The sequence below is a fragment of the Phlebotomus papatasi genome, chromosome 1 (assembly GCF_024763615.1).
Source record: "Phlebotomus papatasi isolate M1 chromosome 1, Ppap_2.1, whole genome shotgun sequence".
Classification (NCBI taxonomy): domain Eukaryota; kingdom Metazoa; phylum Arthropoda; class Insecta; order Diptera; family Psychodidae; genus Phlebotomus; species Phlebotomus papatasi.
The window spans coordinates 33,361,664-33,383,318 of record NC_077222.1 but is presented as its reverse complement, the minus strand read 5'-3'; the positions used below and the strand labels follow the sequence as shown (position 1 = coordinate 33,383,318).

The 21,655-nt window shown below is 31.9% G+C and overlaps 1 protein-coding gene across 1 annotated transcript in view; it reads right to left on the bottom strand.

Annotated features, from left to right (window-relative positions):
• LOC129798855 (3-hydroxy-3-methylglutaryl-coenzyme A reductase) overlaps positions 1-21,655 on the bottom strand; it is an 85,389-nt gene that overhangs the window by 17,763 nt on the left and 45,971 nt on the right. Inside the window, exons 3-4 of the mRNA XM_055842275.1 lie at positions 7,070-7,157; positions 2,085-2,543 (exon numbers count right to left, since the gene is read on the bottom strand). Of these exons, the coding sequence (XP_055698250.1) occupies positions 2,085-2,543; positions 7,070-7,157 (547 nt within the window). The remainder of the gene's footprint in view (positions 1-2,084; positions 2,544-7,069; positions 7,158-21,655) is intronic.

The window sequence follows — 21,655 nt, the reverse complement described above, 5'->3', positions numbered from 1 at the left end:
TGACCACAGCGGGCCCTTTAACCATGTGACGAACTAACAACAATATCAAAAAATGATTGAATTTTGTAAGAATTTTATGTAAAATAAATTGAGAAATAAAAAGTGTTCTTTCCCGCTATAGCCACTGAGGAAGGCTTGGAGTCTGAGCCGAAAGCTTTGGAAAAAAAAATCGAAAATTTTCTAAGTTGACCCTTCCTTCCCCAACGTTCACCGGTGCCCTTTAGTAGAATTTTGCAACGATTTTTTTTAAACCTTTATTTTAAATAACGTAGTCGTGTAAAAGCAGCCATATAAGTACCTGCGTATTTTCTCAACGTTATTTTGGGAAAAAATGTTTTTTTTTGCACTAAAACGACAAATTGACAATTATACGGAAGGAACCATCAAAATCGGTTAAGCACGTGTTGAGATAATTGAGGTTATGTGATATTGAAATTGGTTTTTCGACTGTGGCGCTCCTAACGTTAATCCTACAAAGTTCAAATGTTTTAGAAAGTTGTAGCGCTTTGCGAGACCTTTAATTTGCACCCTCACTCGTCAAAATCGGCCAAATAGAACCGGAGATTTGGTGTTTTGAATTTCGTGAAATTTGACACATCATATTCCGGTTCTACATACTTTAACCATAGCTAACACACGCCACTTTTTGGAAAATTCATAGCCTAGGCTATAACAATCTAAAATTTCATCAAAATGCCCAAATGCTTCAGGAAAATGAGTTTGAATTTTGACGCTATCGCAGCGCCACCTGTGGTGATTTTTTGAACTTTCATCTGAAAGTGCTCATCGAGACGAAGCCAAAAACCGTTCGGAGCCATTAGGCTTCAAAGAGCGGCCGGCCCGCCGGCCGGGAACGTAACTTAGCCACCCATATATTCGGGATCAGGAAGTGACAAAACACATTTTGGCAAAGTTTGAGCCCGATCGGAGGACATGAAATTTTGGTAGGATTACAGTAGGTGAGTGAGATTGTTAAGAATATTACCTAATAGTATGGAAATTAAAATTATTTATCATATTGCTGCCTGGATTAATTTACCTGGTAATAGATAGAATATAGTTCATCGTAAAATTATAACAAATAGTTTATTAAATTTCAATTTTTTCGAATGTCTTCTGAGACCAAAAATTCACTTTGAGTTTAAGAAAACAAGAACACTTCTCCAAATTCTAGAAATAAACTTGGTGTTTAATAAATAAATCAATTATTAGTCAATTCAAAATTTTAACACAAATATCACTTGCTAAATGCTGTTATTTGTTTGATGAACTTAAAGAGAATCGTCAGTGAATAAATTTCTAAACACTGAGACTTCTCTTGCAAAGATTTTCTGTTGAAATCCCGAGAAACTTCTTCACAATATTTACTTTACATGTGCTCTTGACGAAGAAATTACATCAACTGTCGACAAAATGTGATGAATCTTCCAATCTATCTCTTAATACTCTCTTTCTCTCTCTCCAAAATGACACAAAAACACGTGCCTTTTTGTCTTATTTTAATATGATGATGTATTTAATAATTATTTTAGTAATATTCACAAATGGTAAGGTGTTTTATACATTAGATTTTTCTTCTAAGTTAGTTATTTATTTACGTAACTCCCAACACTTAATGCTAATTTTTGTTGAGCACCTTCAAGAGGGTGAGAATAGAACGAAGAATAAGTTTATTTACGTTTACGGTATTGTTTTCTTTTTTTTAACTAAATAAGGTAAAGTACCCTTTATTCGACCGGTTCCTCTATTCGACCGGTAGATTTATTTATTCAATTTAATTATATTTGCTATAATATTTTGTGTATGATCTAACATTAATAGGTCAATTATTCTTTAAATAATACGAATCAGTGACAAATTCATAGAAATTGATGAAATTCATCATCAAATATTCAAAAATTGCCCCATCGGTCGAATAGAGGAACCCGGTCGAGTAAGGGTACTTTACCTTACTGCGACAATTGTGGAGATTTTTTCGTGAAAAATATTTCAAAGGATATAATTCTATTTTTGTAATTATTAAGGTACCCCAAAACACTTTAAATATTTAAAAAAGAAATCTGGTAAAAAAGAAATAAACTCACCTGTGAGCATGAACAATAATAAGTCCAGTCGACATTATGATCTTGACCCTCTGAACGACAGGATTTGGCTTTTGATCCTCATCGTAGAGGGCACGAGTGAGAAGGGATTCCTTGCCCTTCACCTTCACAGATCTCGCAACATCCACCCCATTCCGAGACAGTTCCAGAATTAACGATAAACACGCTGGATAGAAGGTCATGAAAAGGATATAATTAACCACCACAGACATCACAGCAAATCCACAAAGTAGTTCCAGCCGATGGACTCCGGAAAGAGTTCCCACCCTTATCACCAGAGCCTCAACCAATGTATCCAGTGATATCGATGGCCCGAGAATTTCCATTCCACGGGCAATATTTTTCGTCACTTCACCCTGACTTGAACCACTGAGTGCTAACTGGGCTAAAATTCCAACCTTTGAGAGATCAACAAGTAGCAGGAAGAAGAACATTGCGTCCCTGCAAACAAATATTTATTTTGTTTATTGCGAAAAACATACTAGACTTGTTAACATTCATAAAAATCTCTTAATGACGACAGGGCTAGTCTAAAATTATAAATTTCATATCCAAGAACCACGCGTATGCAGAAAGCAAAAACAAAAGCTTATTGCTCGAACTCTCCAGAAAAAGAGAGAAGATCGTTAAATTAAGATCAATTTCAGATAGATTTATAGAGGCTGACCAGTTCGAGATATCGACTTAGAAACCATTGATCTGCAAATTATTAAGATTAATTAAGATTATTATTATTAAGATTATAAATGATCACACTCAATAGTTTTGTTAGTATTTCGCAGTTTCCACCATCGTATCGTTCTTTTTTATGTTTATCGGTTCATAAGAAATTCAACAAATCGTTTTATAAAGAAACACTGGATTTAAAACTGTAAGTTCTCCATGTTTTCTACCTGACTAAAGTTTCACAGTTTATTAACTTTTACGTTGTACTAAATACATTGATAGTAAAATATTTTTCAAAGATTTTTGAAAGTAAAATGGTTTTTTCAGTCCGAGCATCTCCATGGTAAAGTTGTTAAGTTGTTAAAGTTACACAGAAAAATTCTTCAAGATCCTGTTAGAACAATTGATATTACTTCGTTGAAGAAGGAGTATATCTCTCCAATATATTGGAGGGGAATACAAGAAGAAGACCTAAATAAAAGTCTTATCTTTTATTTTGATCCTAAAGCATTTTTTACATTTTTTTATCCAAAAATTAGAGACATTAATTTGTAACTTCGGAATTATACAAGAATCAATAACCTTTATAATTATTCCAATCTTGTCTTTAAAAAAAAACTTTATAAGAAATCAAAGTCATTATCTCAAATTATTAACACTAAAACTACCAAAAGACCCGGTCAAATTGACCGGTTTAAAAACTTTTTTTTAAAATTAACACATATTTAAACTGTACAATATTGCTATCAAACTTTATGAATTTCTTAAAATATGCATGTAATATATTTTTTAATGTTTAAATTTTATTTTTTCTTCTTTTCCAAGAAAAATTTGTTGAGTATCCTATTCTACTGTGGTCTATCATTTGATCAAGCGCGCTAGGAAAAACGATCAAAAACGCTTGGTAGGTTTAGTGGTAAAAATAAAAAAAATATAAAAATTATCTTACGGATAAAATATCCGTAGACAATCTCTTTGACATCTAAAACATATCCCAAATAATTATATTGATATTTATTTTAAATATTTAGGATCCGTCCCCCTTATATTGTTTGATAAAGGTAAAAAGGAAGAGAATTGACTTTCTTTGGCGCATCGCAATGCCATCCTGAGATTGTTCTAGCGTTCAAAGGAAAAGAACTGTAAAAGGGAAGAACTATGCAAAAGCATGTTCGAGTACAGATTCAATTGTGCTCTTAGAACTAGAAGAACTTGCAAAGCTCCGGAAATCAACAAATATAAAGTCAACCGAAAGTGGAAAGTGACTGCTCTCATATGAAGGAGTCATGGGACATCGCAGCCTAGTAAAATATTGCAGTGCGCCAGGATATGGTTACGGGGTCTGAGATCACAAATGTATGTAATACGATCTTCAGAACCAAGACTAGCCATATAAACTTAACTCATCTAATTACTTATTAGTCAAGTTTTTTTTATGAAATAGTTTTAGGATTGAATATTATAAACAAATAATCTATTAAATTTAAAAAAAAAATCAATAAAATTGCTTGTTATTACATTTTTGAGACCCTCGGGAACCGGGCTAAAACTACAATCTGAAGCCGGTATCAGGATCCAAATTGACTCAGGCTGATCTTCTAGAAAAATTATAGTCAGCAAAATTTCACAGCAAAGGATTTGATAAAGAAATTTTATGCAAAGGACCTGTAATTGATGATCCTAAATCCGTGTACCAATGGTTCACAATTCTCTATAAAGCACTTAACATCTCAAAATCTAATTTACATTTTGACTGAAACTTCTTTCTTAGAGAGCTCTATTATAAAGCTACAAATTTTGCCTTATTAGGATTTTTTTTTTAGAAAAAAGGACTAATATTTTAGAAGAGCCTTTTAAAATAAAAAGATGCATTGGTCTAATTTTGTGACTTGTACTCAAACGCTACTTTTTGTTCTAAAATTTTATTTACGAAAACGAACTATTTACGTAAATAGAAATTCAATATAATGACTTCCGGCTGTTTAATGCATTTTACATGATCACTTTCGGAATTTTATATACCGATGCGATTATTAATGTAGGATTCACGCAAATAAAAAATCTGATATTGAAGGATTTTTCTAACTTTTTAACATTTAGGGGAAAGTGACCATGCTTGATACGATCCAAGCTTGATAATAACTATTTTTTCCTATGTTAATCAATAGTTATGACTCATCGCAATATATTTTAATAGCTGGTCCTGAGACTCACATTTCCTAAAAAAAATTAGGATCCCTGCTCTTTTTTTCTAGTTTCAGGAAGCAAAAATTAAAATTGGGTCCAAAACTGTAATTTCGATACATGATATTTCATAAGTATTTCTTAATTAATGTCGCTGTTCACGAAAACTACTATCATAGGCACATAGAGAGGTCATCAGTACTAATATTTATGTAAAAATATTTTTACTTGGTGGACACTGTTTTTGTGGGTGGTAACAAATTCATAAATTCTACTTGTGTCCATCCTATATTTTAAGAAGGGTCCATGAATGATAATTTTAATGTAGCAACTATATCATTAGATGTATATGTATTTCGTTAATTTACGCATTTTCATTGGAATTCTTACGCAAATTTTCGATTACCGTATTACCTTATCTCATACTCGGTGACACTAAGTGAAAATAATATAAGAAAAATCAAGAAATAAAACTAAAATTCGATAAATGGTGAGCAAAAAAACTGTAAGAGATATTAATCGTAGAGTCGTAGAGTTTTTTCGCTCACCGTTTATCGCATTTTCGTTTTATTTCTCCAATTTTCTTATATTATTTTCACCTAGTGCCACCGAGTATGAGATAAGGTAATACGGTAATCGAGAATTTGCGTAAGAATTACAATGAAAATGCGTAAATCAACGAAATACGGTGAGCATTTTACTGTCAATGTGATTCTGCCCTTAACCCCTAAAAAGGCGTATTGTAGCCACAAATTGACGAAAACTTTCATATTCTTTTGTCCTAGAGGTATAAACACTCATGATGCATTCAGAAATAGTTAATCTCAAAAATTTTTTTCTTTATATAAACTATATTTCTAAGCTTTCTAATAGCATTTCACTGGTTAATTAGAATTTCTCTGGTTTTAAGTCTGAGTACATTCTTACTTATTTACGATCAAATGCTATGGATATAAAGCAACTAATAACGACGATAAAGCCTCCTTTATTTTTATCTTTTAATCTCTCTCGCGACGACGTTTCGGAGGTACATGCTGTACTGAGGAGAATGTATTATCCTGAAATATTTCGTAAGAAATGTTTTTGTAGAAAAGGAAAATAATAACCTCAATAAATTACTAAAATAAACAAATAAACAAAAATTTACATTGTACTTTAATTGCCTCACACCAGTATCCTCTTCTCGGTATTCAAATAAAGCCCTAATTATTTTGTTTTGATTTCTTTCTCTTCCAAAAATCCCTTAAAATAATAGATGATCTATACACATTTGAATGAGAAATCTTTAATAGAACTAAGTAAATTAATGACCTACTTTAAATGGGTTAAGTATGTATTTAAAAGAAGCCTCCAGTTGATTTATATAGTTTGAAGTACCCGGCAGTGAATCACTATGTAATATTCTATTTTTATAAAAGAATATTAAATACTTTCTGTGTATAAAATTGCATTTAATATAACCGTTGGAATTGTCCGAGCATTCTGCAAATTCCCCTTTACCTAAAAATTTCAACACAAGTAAATATTTCAAGATTATACCTAATAGTAAAATTTTTAATAGACAAACACTTCATAAAGTTTGTTATGATATTAATAAAAATAATTTGCCTACGCCACTTCTAAATTCACTGAGGTACGAAATTAGTGACGAAAATTCTCTCAAATATGTAATTTCCCTTTTTTGATTTCTTTATTAATAATGCTCCATTCCTTATTAACTTGCCTGCATATACGTGATTTATTGCTATTTTCGTAAGAAATTCATTGCGATTTTGAACCAATTTCCCATCTATTTTTTCCTCATCCACAAAAGTTTGATTCATGTTTAATGTTACAGCTGTGTATAAAGTGAGTCAAGATCTTTCCTATATTCACAAATATTATATCCAAAATTATATGAACTTGTTTAGATTTTCTCACAGACCATGTGAAGAAATTCTGTCCATAAACATGCCTCTCTTTTTTTTTGCACACTCAATCGTCACTTTTGTGTTAAACAGTTAAGAAGTAAAAGAAGAAAAAAAAATACTCCTTCGAGGAAAAATACGCACTTTGCAGTGACATCAACCAGATACAGTGAGTGTTTTACTTTTTATTTAAAAATTATATATACTCACTTCAGATCGGCGACGGAACTTCCCAGGAAGTAGAAAACCGTCGACATAAAAATGAGACTAGAGAAGAGTGTGAAAAGTACAGCAATTCCTGGAAAGAGAGCATGAAGAAGAATCATGATATTATTTTAAATAAATTTCTGGGGATTTTCAATACAACAAACACAAATCTCTCAATGAATTGCATGACGTAATAGTCTAATACAAATTTATGGGAAGCTTAAGCAGTGCAAAGTTTATTTCTCTTTTTAGTCTTAAATAAACATGCGGAAATTGCGTTTATTTGAGCTAAAAGTATATTTTTAAACAAAATTCATTTATTTTTGAGCATAAAGGTCATCGGATTTTGCCTATTTAAAGTTTTGTCAATTACTCGAGAAACTATTGCTACAGTATTTAAATTGTTGGAAAATATTTATGATGAACCATCGTGTTATCAATTAATTTTAGTCATTTAAGTGCTAGATTAAAAATATAAATGCAGTAGCTATTTATGAGTTATTATTTTATGAAAACCAAGCTCATACAGTAGAACCCCGCTATAGGCCATCGCCGTATAGTCCACGATTTATCGACCGTTGATTTCAAAACACTGATTTTAAGTTAGGTTATGTTTTTTTTAGTACGCGGATTGCAATGTCGTCATAATTATTTTAATATTTTTGGCAAACTTTATGGCGTAGTTGCGATAATTGTGATCCATAATGAAGAGAGCGAGGACAAGTACCACAATCGCAAAGAAAGTGGAAGCCGTCGAGCAATTTCAATACTAAAAGTCATTGATAATTTTAAAAAATGACATGGACTACAGTGCGACCCAAATGTCAAATCTGGAACCAAATATGGCCTATAGCGAGGCTCTACTGTATATTTTAATCAAAATATCATTAGTTTTGTCCATTATCTATCAAAATATATTGTTTATGTCTTCGCAATTTACAAACTGATTTCTCTCGTCTAAATAGAAAGTTAATTTAATGCTCTATAACACTTAAGAACAAAAGAGATTCATCACAGAATCGGTAGCGGCGCTGAGTCATTCAGCTTCGCACACTTCGGCTTCAAACACTCTACATTTTTCTCATATTTATTTTTTAATTAATTTGACCAAATGGCGTTATATTGTAATATAGTCTTAAGTCACTCATTTCCTGGAAAAATAGGTCAGATTCATTAAAGGACTGTGGAAAAAACTGAAGTGTTCGAAGCCAAAATATATCCGAAGGGCACGAAGCCTAAAGCCTTCCCCTATACTAATTTGATATTACTGCAAATTCAATTAGTTTCATGACAAAAACTTCAAAAAATCAATTATATGTCTAATGGCCTCTACACACTAGAGAAATTAATGTCCATATTGGGAGCATGTAAACGGGGGGATTTTATTTCGAAACCGCCATTTTGTAACAACATTCCCACACTTAGCTTTAGACCGGTGCATTTTTGCCTATCTTTTTGGCGCTTAAAATCTCCCTCTTCAAAAGCTCCATTTGTTTATGTTCGAATATTTTGACATTTCAAGCGATTTTAAATAATTTTTTTTGTTTTTCAAGAGATGTTTTTCTCGTGAATTATTTTCAAAGTTATCAAAAGTCAAAAAGGTATCGATAACTCTTCTGAATGTATCATTTAATCTTTATTAGAATATGGTCGGTTAAATAGACATCCTTAAATAGAAATAAAGAAATAGTTAAATAGAATAAAGCTGATTTATAGAAAAATAAAAACTTAGGATATTTTCTTAATTTAGCAACAATATTGGCATAAAATCCTGCGGTAGGACGGCTGTGATATAGAGGATAGGTATCCCATCTCCTCTTCCTTATAAAGTGTTCGTCATCAGGCATAAATATTAACTTTACCACTCTTTAACAAATTCTTTGATTGTAAAACACTGTGTGATTGACGTTCGAAATGTTTCGAAATAAAATAGAAAATCTTCCACACTATCTATTTTAGTTAGAGCACACTTGGATAATTTATAACAGAAGGTGGAGAAAATTTATCTCAGGAATGAACCACTGGGGAAGATTTCCCGAGACTCATCGGTGCATAGCACAGTGGGGTGCATTTCGAAATCCCCCGGTATAGAAGACGCCATTGAAGAGATTTTCTACACAAGCGTGTGGACATAAATTTCTCTAGTGTGTAAAGGCCATAAGATCAGATCGAAAGTAAAATACTTTGGTATTTTATAATAAACAGTAACCCAGATTAATGCTATCAATGTGATAATAAATTTTCTTAGAATATTTAATTAAAAAAGATTAAAAGAAATTAAATCCTGATAAAATAAAACAAATAATTAAATTCTTAAATCTCAATTGATAAATTTTTCAAAAAGGTCTTTCCACCGAATTTCACCTTCAATCTACCTTTAGCCACAATCACCCCATCAGTTAATAAAATAAACCTTTAAAACAAAATTCCATGAATAATTCTTTGTTCAATGATGTCTCACCTGAGAGACAAATTCCCAATATTTGCACAATAATTACACATAATTGCTGGAAATTATGCTATGGGTTTAGTGATTTATTTGATTTAATATTTTGGGGAAAATACGAGAATTAAACAAGGACCACTTCTCAAGTATATACTTCACAAAAAAATTGTCTTCTTAGTTGTCTTTGGGATTGAGTACTGAAAATACCCAACAAATATTGCATTAGGAGAGCGTAGGGCAGTTTGTTTTATGAATCCCATTTCTTTACATATATGTTTATTTTGTAATATTTTTAAACATCTTCCCAAACTGGATGTTATGGGCCCGCGACCTCAACAGGGATAAGCTGTTGAAAATCATGATTTATTTTTACACATAATTGGTTAAAATTTCTGAATGTGAAGCTTTTAAATAAAAGTTTCCTTATATTTATTTCAAGTTATTTTCAATGAAAATACGTAATTATTAATTAATTAATTAATCATTATTATAAAATTAATAATTTATTCTTTAAAATTTTTAAAAATCGTCACTTGAACACTTTTATTTCTTTTTTTAACCAGGCAATGAATATTTTTTTTAGCCATCTGACTTCTCTAATTTCTTTGGTAACATTCTTTTTTTTTTAATTTCGATTTAAGAGGAAACAATCCAATAGATTTCGAAAAGGCAATAAAATTGCTTGTTATTTGGGATTTCGAGCCCTTTCGGAACTAGGCTAAAGCAGTTTTCAGGCTAGAGGTTTAGCCCAGTTTCCGAAGGTCTCTAATTCCTAAATAGCAAGCAATTTTATAGCTTTTTGAGAGCCTAATAGGTTAATTATCTTTAATAACCAAATCCTAAGTTAAATTTTTCCAAAAAATTGTGATTGATAAGAAATTATAGCAATTCAGCCACGGCTAAGCCTTAGGTCTGAAACCCGTATAAGCCTGTAGTCTGAAATCCGTATGATATTGGATCATATGAGAATAGGTTTCCATTTTTTTTATTTAGCCCCAATCTGATCTTTTCAGACTATATCACGTTTTTATCTTTTAAAATATGAGGTTTCCTTTAAAGTTCAAAAAAAAAAAACAAATATCTTTTTGGAAAAAAAATGAGAAAGGGAAGCTGCTCGCATAATTTGAACCCCTGTTTCACAAAAAGAGATTTATTTCCTTTTAGGGTAAGTTAAGGTAAACTATGTAGGGGAAAGTGCCCATGCTTGATACGATCCAAGCTTGATAATAACCATTTTTATTCCTACGTTAATCAATAATTGTGACTCATAGCAATATATTTTAATAGCTGGTCCTGAGACTCACATTTCCTAAAAAAAAATTAGGATCCCTGCTCTTTTTTTCTAGTTTCAGGAAGCAAAAATTAAAATTGGGTCCAAAACTGTAATTTCGATACATGATATTTCATAAGTATTTCTTAATTAATGTCGCTGTTCAGGAAAACTACTATTAACTACTACTAACTAGGCACATAGAGGGGTCATCAGTATTAATATTTATGTAAAAATATTTTTACTTGGGGACACTGTTTTTGAGTGTGGTGACAAATTCATAAATACTACCTGTGTCCATCCAATATTTTAAGAAGGGTCCATGAATGATAATTTAATTGTGGCAACTCTATCTTTAGATGTGAATCTTTCATAATTAGACCTATTGTAATCCTCCAATTTTATCTACAATTGACATAACCTTCAACCCTGTTGCCTGAATTTTAAGGTTGCAGAGTGACATTTTCATGGACTCAAAGTGAAAAAATGGTTTTCGCTAGCGCCCTAATGTCATAAAAACATGGCTTAGAAAAATTACATAAGAGTGATTTTAAAACTAATAACCAGTCTTACAAACGATTTAAGCAGATAGATAAGAGTTCCATCTAAATATTGATGTGCTTTTTTTGTATCCAGTAAATTTTTTACAGTGAAAATGGGCCTCCGAATTATCGTATCAATTATTATACAGGAAGGCCCCGGACCCAACTTGTATAAAAATAGCCATTGAATTTCTATTTTCTTCTTGAGAGAAATGTAAGGCTTTTCAGGAATTATTTGAGGTGGGATTATGAACCTAATAAGTGAGACATTTTTTTTTGTCATAGTGGAAGAATCGCTGAAATTTTTCACAACGCCAAATTGGAACAAAAAATTACTTTGCAGGACTAGTAGCAAACAAAAAATGAGCCTATGCCATTCCGGAGGGCACCAATAAAGGTCATTTTGGAGTATTTTGAGATGACTATTTCACAAACTGGAGACTGGTACACTTTTTGAACCCCCGGAAACTGACATAATGGATTAGCCAGTCAACAAAAAAAATCATGCTATTCCACTGTCCTTAGGAAGTGCTACAAGGAAGTGGAAAAATAGATGACTCCTTCAGTTTTCCAATTTTACTCTATAAGTTATTTAGGTGACCTCCATCAGGGTTTAGGAATGGGGTAATTCGGAATCATGTCTGTTTTAGAATTTTGAGATTTTCTCACTGTTTCAGATGGTCAATGAGAAAAAGAAAACCACGAATAATTACAAAATTTTACATTTGAGAGTAATTCTTCTTGTTTTTTCCTTTTTCCATCTAAAACTGTAGAAATCTCAGAGTTCCAAATTAGATATGATTCCAAATTACCCCATCTTACCCTACAGCTGGAAATCCTTGGCAGCGAAAAGTGACTACGTGTTCAATACATCTTGTTCGAAATTGTAAAATTTCCCTTATTCCAATTTTACAGAACCTAGTCGAAAAAGCTGTGTCCTGCATTCATGTACTTTTCTTGTATTTAAAAACTTTTTAATATATATTTTAAGAATTTTCACTAAACTGTAGAATTCTAGAAGAGTCAAAGGGTAAATCCACGTATGTTCAACACAAAAATCATGTTTACAGCGATTACAAAGTTTTTAGTCACTTGAAATTGCTGTAGTGTATTTAGCGTCGGACATTTCTTATGAAGGTAAATGTAAATTTAAAAGCTGTAAAAGTTTATTTACGATGCGTGCCTTGGCACGTGGTAACTCATAGAAGAGGGTCAAACCTATCGAAATAATTATAAATTTCATCCTTCTACCCTACTTAGAACATATTAAATACGCAAATAAGCCCTAAAAATAATTTTAAAAAAAAACTAAATAAAGCCCTGAGATTTCTTAGTGGAAAACTAATGTAAATGTAGTTTAATCGTTATTTTGATTAGTTACATTAAGTCGTCTCTCGGGTTAAGCCGTAGGTGTGTCCAGAACATTATAGTCGAATTTATCATGAACTGTGTTTTGTATTTCGACCACTCAGAATATAACGCGACTAACTCGATTTTTTGCAAAATTCGTTTTTTTTCGCTTTTCGGGTACTCCGTGACATCCTCTACCTTCCCTGTGAATATTATACCGAAAAGTTAATTATTCCCAAAGTTATATCGGTTCCGATACTTAAAAATCCTATGATCAGCATGTAAAATCTCAGCTTTAAATCACTCTCCTGTAAAGTTGGCCATTCGCGAGTTAGTCGTATTATATTCTGAGTGGTCGATTTATTCTGTTCAGTTCAGACGGAACTGATTGAAGGCACTTAATGGGTGAAGTAGTAGAGCACTCGCTCTCGATGCAAGTGTCTTGGACTCGAATCCCCTTTATTGTGAAAGTGATTGAACAGACTTCTGTTCGCTTGGTACTTAATCCCAAAAAAATTTATGTTTGTGCACAGAAAGCGACAATCAGAACAAGTGATTCCCAACCCACAAATTTAACCCAAATAGAGACAGAAAAAAATCCTGCCTCCACTCAGGCTTGAACTAAAAGCCTTTCGCTGTCTAGGTCTAGGCGAATGCTATACCAACTGAGCTATAGGGGCACTGGCTCTGATTGTCTTTGCCACTGATCTCAACCAATTGTCATGTGCACTTCAACTCGTTTTTGACTCATACGAGCCACTATGACTCACTACGGATCCCCTTTAGGTCACCAGGTATTTCTCTGGCATTAAAGGTGTTCGAATTCCATCCATTGAGCTTCACTGCACTTGATTCCATGAGTATAGGATTGACAACTCCATCCCCGTATAAGAAAAAATAATAATGCATGTTCCGAATACTCCTTGTGGGAAGGCCTTTTTCCTTTATAGAATGTTCTGCGATCATTTACTATAACGTCAGACGGAATAGGATTCAATAATATAAAGATTTTGCACATAGCTTCAAGCTAAAGAACAAGCAAATAAAAAGTAAATTTGCTCCTTCACTGAGAAAAAAAAGGGTGCGATTAACTTCTTTTCCTCATAACTTTAACACTTTTTAGGTGTAAAAATATATCAACATTTTTTAATGTTAATTTTACACCTTTTTAAGGGTAAAATTAACATGTAAAAGGGTAACTTTAACCCCCCAATACACCTAAAAAGGGTAATATTTACACCGATTTTGGATCAATACTGCAGGGTAAAATTAACATTTCCGGAATGTTATTTTAAATTCTTCGGATTTCTCTCAGTGTTCGTGTACTACCCCACTCTTCCCTATTGAACATTTAATTATTTATGACTCTTGTATACAAGCATATTATCTTCAGCTGAGTAAAGTTTAAGAAAAAATCCGAGGGAGGAGCAGACAAAAATGATCTGTGGTATACTCTTCAGTATGCAGTAGAGAAGAAGCTACAACAAATATCTGTTTATTGTCAACATTTTAAAAGAGTATTTTATTTTTATGTTGCGTGATGTGAGTTTTCAATCGGCTTCTTATACAATTTTCTGCATATACCCATACACAGCATATCGTGTAAGAAAAACATACGCTATGCTATTCTTGAGTAATATGAAAAGCGATCACGATCATGGGTAATAACGATAGGTAGCTTCAAAAATTACTTATTAACTCTAAGAAAAAAAAAGAGACTGTCTGTTGATACACTTAACGTAATAGCTTTAATTAAAAGACAATCTTCTCAATCTTGAACTCTGAAAATATGATTCACTTGAAAGATAAAATGTACATTTTTTTCCTCCATAGCCCATACTCACATCGCATCTCATGCAAGAAACACTGTCCCACTTTCAAGTAAAACAACATATAATTAAATTTGGAGTTCAAGGAGATAATCATGCAATATGGTTAGGTTTTATTGCAAAAAGAAAAAAAAAACAAGATTCACACATTTCTGCTACAAATTCATCGCAATTGATGACACCACAATTGAATCATTCAACATTCTGCAACTCTTTTAACAACTTTTTGCTGCACAAACAGAAGAAATAGCTCCATTGGTAAGATATTTGCAGAAGCTGTATATATCACAAAATTTGCACGATTGAATTGAAGTCAAGGGCGTCAGCAATACCAGTAGCATTGTCCATTCTTTCTCCTCTATTTATGAACCTCTAAACATTTTTTTCTTTTTTAATATACCGCCTGTACCGCCCCATCCCACATATACACATACGAATAAGATGACGAAGAAGAGAATGTCCAGAAACGTAAAATCATTTGCATTGCGAGACATCGGCAATGAAAATCATCAAAATTGCTACGAGCACTTGTAAAAGAGTTGCTTTAGGAAGAAAAAACTTTTTTGACCTTGAAGCTAAGGCAAAGATAATAGTCATTTTGTTAAGTCAAAGAATAATTCGTGGAAAACATTTCTCCTGATTATTGCAACCTGAACTGCAAAATATATATAAAAAAAATCTGGAGTTATACGTGACAAATAAAAAAAAATTAGGATATTAAACAAAACATTAAATAAAAACAATTTTATTGCAAAGAAAAAAAAACAGGAAATTGAACGTAACAGTAAATGTGTATGTCATATGTCATTCTAACAATAAATTTCTTCCTCTTTTCGTAATGTTAAAAATGTGGATAACAATACAAAAAATAATTGCTAAAATAAAACATTTAAAACATAATGCTACAGGTACGTGATATAAAACGCACAATGTAAAAAAAACATATTAATATCAAAATATAAACTTTTTGCAGCCACAAACTGTTCAAAATTCTGGTAATTTTTTCGTAATTGTGAATTGTTCTTGTGCAGATCATTTTCATTAAAGCCGGCACGTGTGTTGATAGATCCACATGCCGGGAAAACGCTTGAAGTGTTCTCCATCTAACTATAAGAACATTTTCTTTTCAAGGTTTATTATATTGTTATTACAATATTAGGGAGCTATTTAAAATAAAACAATCTTCTTTGTATCTCAAGTGCTAACTTGCGCTACGAAAGTGTTAAAGTACTCCGTAACACATGCAAACATTAAGGGTTGAGGACAATGACCGTGAAATTGTTACTCAAAAATACTATTTTTTAACATGAATTTACATTTATTTTCTTACAATTCGATATTCGTCTTCGTTCTGAAATTGTAACCATAATAAAATCGTAATACAACAGTGGCAGATAAAATTCCAAACGCTAAAATTCAGGAAACATTACGATCCCGAAAACCAAAATTGCGAATGATCAAAATTCTGAAAGGTTATAAATCGAGGATAATGCGCGGTGCGCGGAATTATTTCCCAAACACAAAAAATCTCCATTTGCCTTTAGCAAGCGCGGGTGCAATTTTGGAGTAGCTATAACACTTACCAATTCCGGATTTTGGCTTTTGGTATTTTAACTGCTACCCATAAAAGAATTCAAGAATTATCACAATGAGCCCACACAACAGAAACTAAATGAAATTGATACTAATTCTATATAGTTAGTATTTTGTTTTTGTTTTTTTTTTATATCAAAAAGCCTTTTTTTAAATTAAAGTAGAGATTTATAAAAAGAGATACTAAATGAATTACTAGAATTCGATCGCTCAGAATAAGATACGAATAACTCGCAGTAGGCAAACAGGAGAGCGATTTAAAGCTGAGATTTTACATTCAGAGTATAGGATTTTTTACATTTAAAATCTCTATAACTTTGAAAATAAAGCGTGGAATCGGTTGAATTTCTCCAATACTTGATATGACTTTGATAGTTTCAACTATTGTTTACTTTTTGTTTGTCAGTTGTCATTTTTAGTGCATTTCATCAGTTTTATTTTGATACCGCTCTCGTTAAAAAGTATTGATTTTTGGTTGAGATATCTCAAGAAGATGGAGAGAATCCGACAACAGATAGTTGACATTTACCTACAAAATCTAAATGCGACTTATGCGGAAATAGGAAAACTCACCGGAAAGTCGCGCTCAACAGTCCGAAAGGTAGTATTGCGATTCAAGGATACAAAGACGATTGTCCGAAAGCAAGCTGGTGATAGGAAGCCTGGAATTCAAGACCACGACACGGAGAAAAGGGTGCTGGGGTACTTTAAGAGGAACCCTTCTCTATCCCTCCGAGATGTGGCCAAAAGGACGGGTATTTCACACTACCTAGTTCATAAAATTAAGAAGAAGAAGGATTTAGTGACTTATAAAGCCCAACCTGCACCTCATCGTACAGATAAGCAACGACAGTCCTCCAAAACAAGGTCCAGAAAGCTGAATGATCACCTTCTTAAAGGTTTTGAAAGATGTGTTTTAATGGACGACGAAACCATCGTGAAAGCCGACTTCCACCAATTGCCTGGACAACAATACTATATACGACAAAGACTCGCACAGGTGTACACAGCAAGTTTCGATACAAGAACTACACCAAGTTCCTGAAGGTTTGGATGGCAAATTGCTCGTGTAGTCTTCGAAGTCAAGAATTTTTCATGACCGGGATCATGAACAAAGACATTTACATCGCAGAGTGTCTCAAGAAACGTGTTCTGCCGCTGTATCGAAGCCATGATGTTCCACCATTGTTTTGGACAGATCTAGCATCAAGCCACTATGCTAAGGATACGATTGCGTGGTTCAACGACAATAGAGTCATTTATGCGCAGAAAGAGTTTAATTCGCCCAACATACCGGAACTGCGTCCTATTGAAAACTATTTTGGAATTTTGAACGAGGATCTCAGGAAAAAGGCTAAACCAGCCAAAAGTTTGCCTGATTTCAAGCAAAAATGGAAAAACTTCGTCAGAGCCCATGGAGAAGAGCCTGCCAAGAACCTGATGAGGGGAATTAAGAAGAAGGTGTGAAAGTTTGCTAACCAGCCATTGGAATAAAGCAAAGAAATGGTTTAAAAGAATCACAATAAAATGACCTTTCCAAATCTGCATTAGGTTTTTTTTATCAACTGCGACTAAGATTTGAGAGCCATTTTCAAGTATAGTATTCCCAATTAAGGTAGAGGGTGTAAAGAAATATCCAAAAAGCGAATAAAACGATTTTTGTAAAAAAAAAACGAGTTGATCGATTTATATTCTGAGTCGTCGAATTGGTAACCAAAAAGTTAAAATAGTTTAGAACCATTAATTACAATATTTCACGGCTAAATGGTGTGTATCTTGGATAACGATTTTATTATTAAATTTTATTGGAGTTCGATCTTAACGTTCGCTAAGAAATAAGTTTAAGCTTTCACGACAAATGCTTTAATTCCGAGATGAAGGACAATTAAAAATTCAAGTTAAATATTGAATCTTTTGAATTGTAAGATAAAGAACGAATTAAGGTGCTTAAAAAGACTTCATAAAATCTTTTTCTAAAGCTTTAAAATCTAGTTACGAATAAAATTCAAATTAAACACCAATTCTTGAAAATTGATTCAAATATTGGGTGAACATTTGAAAATTTAAACACTTTATATCTATAGAAACATTTCATGATATTAATAAAATTTTATTTCAATATGATCTAGTATGATAAATATGATCTATTACAATCTAATCTAATAGAGAAAATTTAAAGAATAAATTTGAATGAGTCGAAATCAAAAATAAGGATTTCCCTTTCTAAGTTAAGCTCTGAGAAAAGTTACGGTAAAATTTAGCACAACTTCATTTTTTGGCCTACATATTATTTTTGTAAATTTTTAGAGACCTCTAAGAATTAATGCTCAATCTGAAAATGATGCTTGGTCTATTCTATCCTTGTTTTGAAATTTTCAGTATTTAAAGGCTTAAAATATCTTCTTGACCGCAGCTTCAAAGGTAAATATAGCATAAAGAAGTTTTACATTCCCAATTCAACTTTCTTATTCTGAAGTTCGATTCATAATGGCTTGAAGACTTGTAAAAAATTCACACCGATTGAACGATTCAAAGACTAATACGGGCTTCACACCTAAGACTTTGCCATACGGTTTAACTTCTCTAAGTTCTTTCCAGTTGATTTTTTTTTTTGGAAAATTTTGATATAGAATTGAATCATTAAAGGAAAATTACGTATTAAATTTTGAAAAAACCAATTAAATTGGTTCTTATTTAGGATTTGAAGACCTTCGGGAATTGAAATAAATCTCTAGTTTGAAAACTGCTTGATCGCTTAAAGACTTATCTAAAAAATTACTAGTAAATATGGATTTTAGCACCTAAATATTTAATATAAATCTTTGTTCGTTCTTTATCTTATAGAATAGAGGGATAAATCGCAATGGAAAACTGTTAATTTAAATAGCCCCCTTAGTCGCTTACAAACAAATTCATCGTCTCCGTACAGAATAATGACTTCCTATGAAATTTAGCAAAAACCTTTACTGTTTTCTAAAACTAACGACGCCGATTATAAAACTATTTCAACAAAACCAGAACATGGTCGATAATATTTTGCACAAATTACTATACTTCACAGCTTTAAATAAAAACATTATAAAATATAATTTTAAGACATTTGTCATCAGTTGATTAACCAGTGGACACTCGAAGATTGACCTTATTTATTTTCTCACTATAATTGTTTCCATTTTATTGCTCTTTCTCAAGAAATAAAATGCAACAATATTAAATATTTTTAAAGACTTTTTATGGCTTTATGAATTAAAAGTTAACAAACACCTTTATGACAAGAAACATTAAATTTTTTTATTTAGAAAATTAAAAATTTCAGAATTTTATTTAAAATTTGTTAAAAGATTTTTTGCGGTTTTCGATGAATTCTCTACATCTGAATCAAAAGTTATTAGTATTTCTTTTGTACTAGGAATTTCTAAAGAGGCAAAATTTCGTGACTCTTTTTATTAATGCCCAACGCACAATAAATTTTGTTTGTAAACATGTTTTCAAAATTTCATATGAGAGAGAGCGAGATGACTAGATCTCACTTTCATTCACTCTCACTCAAATGTCAAAAACATGTTTACAAAACAAAAGTTATTGTGCGTTGGACATAATTTCGTGCTGTAGAATACAGTGCAATGGGGTAATTTTGAACAGAATTTCAAACTTTAAGATTTTCCCACTGTTTCAGATGGACAAATAAAAAGACCACGAAGAAGTATTCTCGATTGTAGGGCTTATACTTCTTTGTTGTTTTCTCTTTATATGTCTACCTGAAAAGGTGAAGAATTCTCAAAGTTTAAATTCAGATTCTATTCATAATTACCCCATTGTACCCTAATTCATGTCATAAATTGTGCATCAACTTGACAGGTTAATCCAATTTGCACCATGATGAGGTGTATTTCGAGAGAGACTTTGTGATAGCTTGATTCTCAGTAGGTAGAAAATTGCTTACAAAATTGGTTTTACATAATAATAAAGCATCACCAATCAAAATGTCTCTCATCTTCATCAAATTTCTCAATTTTTCTTACAAAATAAAGCAACTCTTCCTTTTGTAATATACTGTTTTTATGTGGGATGCCTTTACAGTAATTGTGTAAATCTGTAAATACTTTGTGTAATTGTCATTTCCTCTTTTTTTGTATAAATTAATCCTTCAATCAATCAGTTCTAAATAGTAAATAAATAGGCACAATAATGCACTAAACATAATGCGCAGAAGTGTAAAATGTTGCAATTCCATCTCAATTTTATTCTCTACCTAAAAATGTATCTAATATTCAAATTAAATTACGCCTATTTGCATACCTTAGAGACCTCAATTCAAAAGAAGGATAAGCATTTCAATTCATGTCTCATCTTACATTTACGATCGAAAAACTTGCAAGAGATTTATCTGTATACGTTGTAGCTTATATCAGCAATAGTACTAATAACTGACTTCGTATCAATAGAAGCTTTTCTTTATAATTTTTTTTGCTGTATTTAGTAAAGGTGGATTTAATATTTTGAATTGCAAAAACTGAGAGAATAGTCTGTTAGATAGTGCAAAAAAAAAACTTCAAAAATGGATTTTTACATCAAAATAGAATTACAAAAAAAACATTGGAATGAATTTGTATTACAATGGGATAAATTTATAGCACAATAATGGGATAAAATTTATACCACCATTTTCTTCCATTATGGTATGAATTTCGCACTATTATGGTAAGTAATTTTATCCCATTGTGGATAAGTTTGTCCCATTGTGATAGAAATTTATCTCCTTGTGGTATAAATTTATCCCAATGTGGTATATATTATCCCATTGTGCTCTAAATTAATCCCATTGTGCTATAATTTTTTCCCATAGTATACGTTTTATCCGATGACTTTCGGTGAATGATCTGAAAACACGACCGTACGACTTGTTGTACTTAATACAAAGGTCGAAAATTCTGAAGAAGTAGCAGGTCTAAATCTAATGTTTACATTATATCCTATTGTGGTATAAATTTAACTCCATCGAAATGCAAATCTTGCCCATTGTGGTATAATTTTATCCCATTGTGGGATGAATTTATTACATTGTGGTATAACTTATCCTGTTGTGGCATAAATTTATCTCACTGTGCTATACATTTATTCCATTGTCTTACAAATTTGTTCCGTTGTGGTAGAAATTTACCAAGTTGTGGCATAAATTTATCCCATAATGGGATAAATTATGCCACAGTGGAATAAATAATACTACACTGGGATAAATTATGCCACAATAGGATAAATTATACTACACTGGGATAAATTATGCCATAATGGGATAAATTATACAATGAGATAAATTGTCCCACAACGATTTAAATTATGCAACGATGCGTTTAAATTATTCCATAATGGGGTAAATTTTTACCATAATAGTGGGATAAATTTATGCCTTATTGGGATAAATTATAGCACAACTGGGATAAATTATACCACGATGGGTTAAATCATGCCCTAATGGGATAAATTAAACTACAATTGGAATAAATTATGGGAACTCAGAGCAAAATGACACATATCTGGCTAAATGATTGGGTATGTGTC